Genomic DNA, 3,501 nt, shown 5'->3' on the forward strand with positions numbered 1-3,501 from the left:
ATATATATATACATATATACTATATATATATATATATATACATACATATATATATATGTATATATATATATATATATCGTGCGTGTCAGTAACGATATACATGTTCTCTAATCTTTCTTTCAGGTCTGGTAATATGCGGCATTCTCAGTTGTATCTCAGTTTCGGTGCTGTGCATCCTGGTCGGCGTCTACATCATGTAAGTTGATTCGTAGAGGTTGAAGAATGATAGAGGGGATAAATTCATGTATTATTGTCTAAGTTCTAGAGATTAGTGTATTGTCATGATAGTGATAAGCAAGTTGTCTTAAATTATATGTGTGCATGAGTGGTTATGTGATATGGAAACTTTTGGCGGACAGTTTGTCGTGCTCACGCGGTGATAAGTTACTCAACGTTCTGTACCCCGTTGAATGTGTTGTTGTATTTAATTTTCAACTAGTTTTACGTCTCCAAACAATCAAGCGAATGCGTATCCGATATATACGTTCATATAGGCACACACATATGTATACGTAATCGACTCGTAGGTTCATCTAACCCGAGCTTAGGCACGCATCTGTGAAACAGCACGTGCTCACTCATACTTTTGTCCTCGGGGGACGTAAAGAAGCGTGAGCTATGTATGTGTAACTCGACTCTGTTCCTGATGTATGCAGGGGACGGTGGCTGTACAGATCCCACCCGCCTACGTACCTCGTCGCCTTTGAATTGGCTGTTAACCACTACTTCTTTTTGATTGTCATTTGTTTTATAACGTTGTCTGCCGTATGAACATTTTATATCTACATCTTCTGCGGAAGCTCACTGAAGATTGTAATACTATAATTCGCGGTCGCTCGGGTGGGAAGCATCTGAGTACTGAGTATCATACAGAATTTTTTGTGTATTTGTGTGCTATTCTCACAGTATCGACACACCCTATATTTTGCTCCTGCGCTCAGCTTGGTGGGCATCTGCGTCATGTTCATGGAGGCCCCCCTTATTTACAAAGCGTTCGATATTGGAGTGGGAGTGCATAATTTTACGAAACCGTTGAAAAATTGGATGAAAGTGATTCTTTACTTTTGGTATGTTCGGTATCTTGCTCCGGGTAGCAACCGTGTACATCTGTTCTGAAACCGTTGCCCAGTGCTTCCGCTGACGCGCACCCGTGCCCGTTTCTCCCTAATGTGTGGTAATACATAGCTCAATCTTGGGCCACGTCACACGCATGCCGGATTTCCATACCTTCAGAATTGTACATCCATATGCGAAATGAGATTCGCTTGTGCATGCTTCAATATGAATTCTTGACGCAGTCTAGGCTAGGGCCTAGGGTTTAGTGTTTCAGGCTTTAGTGTTTTAGGCTTTAGTGTTTTAGGCTTTAGTGTTTTAGGCTTTAGTTTAGAGTTGTTGCCTGTCAGAAAGCCGGTAAGTACATACTAGAAACAGCGGCCTTAGTTCGCCGTTTACAATCAAGATGCCAGCATAGACGATGAAAAAAAAAGTCATTTCACCTTTGTTCATATGTCTTCTTCGTATGCTCATCTGGTTGTCTACAGGCGGTTGTAAACATAGGTCGTGTCAGACATCAGGCATTGCCTTTTGTGGTCAATATAGGCAAATAGATTCAATATTATAACCTCACGGTGAAGGCCCTCGCGCAAAAGAAATTCTTTGCTTCTCGCACAAAAGAAATTATTTGGTTCTGTATGCCCTTAAACGGGCGCAGGACCACGGCAGGTGGTAGAGTCAATGATTACAGCGTCTCTACAACACTTTATGTAAGGCAACACCTGTCAGTACTTCGCATTTCAGTTTAAGATGTGAAACATAGGAAGGTCACACATCGGCGAACAGAGTCACAGTTCAGCAGTGCGCTTTAACACTCCCTAAAGATCTACCGTTTTCTGAGTGAATAGAGACATTGCCAATGTACCCTCGCAACAATTACTTTATTCGTATGTTCACTGCCTATGTACTGCTCTGCCTGATCCCGCACAGTCTGGTGATCCCCATGTTCCTCTGTTTGGGCTTCTCGAATATCATAGCTATCATCTTCCTCTGTCTGCTGGCGCTGGGCCAAGGTGCACTCTGGTAAGTCGAGGTCTATGTATATTTTGCGGCTCTCTGAATTCTCGTTTGTACTCATGTACGTGTATGGACATATATCTCTACAAATGTGTATATGTAAGCTTGTACATTGTACATATATTTGATGTTTTTGATTAGCCAGCAGTTCTCATGACACCCAAACTATGCCTAGTATTTGTTTGCCCAGAATCTCGGCAACCTTATACTCTACTGTAAACACTAATTTGCTCTGCTCTCTATCTGTACTCGTTCGCGCTTCCTTATCATCCATGTGGTTATCTATAGATAGACTACACCCACGACAGCGTATAGCCTATCATTGCACGCGATTAGACAAAGGAGTCTGTGTGTGATTCCATCAAGGGTTACGTGTACAATAGCGTATAGTCGATCATTGCACGCGATTAGATAAATGAGTCTGTGTGTGATTCCATCAAGGGTTGCTTGCCTTGTAGGTGGCTGTCTTGGTACTCGCAGCCTGCAGAATGGGGGAGATGGTTCACGTATATTAGTTTTGGTCATGCACTGGGCAGTGAGCGATACGAAGTCTCACTATCCGTCAGCCACAGTGTCGTACTAAAAGCAAAGTCTTCTGTTTTATAGGATTCTACAGGGATGTATGACAATGACATAAAACCTTTCCCATCCCTACAACACTTCTAAAAGACATGGCGTGAGGTGGTAGCTGTAAGAGTTGTGCATGCCAGTGCAAGAGGACTGTCTTGCTCATTCCTTGTAGAACTAGAGAATGTCTGCTCACATAGGCCATCAGTTTGAGCACATTTTCGAGTACTTAGTCTGATTTCAATTACTTATCATGACATCACGCTGCCCTCGGCACACTTAATAGGGCGTACAGTGGTCCCGATGCGACTACAGAAAACCCCGGGGGGCCAGATAGCAATCTTATGAGTACTATGGGCATGGGTAATGTTGACGGCAGCACCACAAACGTATAGAAGTAGCCGATATATAGGATCGTATAGGATATGCCGATCAATAGCAACGCGCGGTATCACAGAGACATACTCAGCCACATAGCATGAAACTGCGGAGCCAGCCGGAATAAAGCGGTCTTGTTGGGTATTCAGTGTACTGGTATGAAAGGTCACGGGAGCCGTACCCTAAACCCCAAATCCCAAACCCTCATATAGCCTCGTAGTTCAGTATATACTGAGTGCTCAAGTGCTTTGCAGCTATTTTATGTTGTCTGCAATTGTGGACAATCAGAATTGTGGACAATCAGAATTGTTGACAACCACAGTGTAATTTGATACTGTCGACATCACTTCTCCAGCGGACAGTGTCTATTCGCAAACGTGCATGTCCTTCCGCAAGATGTTTATAAATAACACTACCTATAGCGTTAAGGAGTATTACGGTTTAAAAACCTAAACCCTGATTTCAATCCTCCAACGGACAGTAAAT

General features: G+C 42.9%; 1 protein-coding gene across 1 annotated transcript in view; it reads left to right on the forward strand.

Moving 5' to 3' along the window:
• Positions 1-3,217, forward strand: part of SARC_09570 (hypothetical protein) — a gene marked incomplete at its 5' end in the record, with an annotated part of 4,746 nt that extends 1,529 nt beyond the window's left edge. Inside the window, 4 exons of the mRNA XM_014296408.1 lie at positions 124-196; positions 942-1,067; positions 1,984-2,076; positions 2,924-3,217. Coding sequence (XP_014151883.1) covers positions 124-196; positions 942-1,067; positions 1,984-2,076; positions 2,924-3,032 — 401 coding nt within the window. The remainder of the gene's footprint in view (positions 1-123; positions 197-941; positions 1,068-1,983; positions 2,077-2,923) is intronic.
• Between the last annotated feature and the right edge of the window lie 284 nt (positions 3,218-3,501).

Source organism: Sphaeroforma arctica (genome assembly GCF_001186125.1).
Source record: "Sphaeroforma arctica JP610 unplaced genomic scaffold supercont1.989, whole genome shotgun sequence".
Taxonomy (NCBI): Eukaryota; class Ichthyosporea; order Ichthyophonida; genus Sphaeroforma; species Sphaeroforma arctica.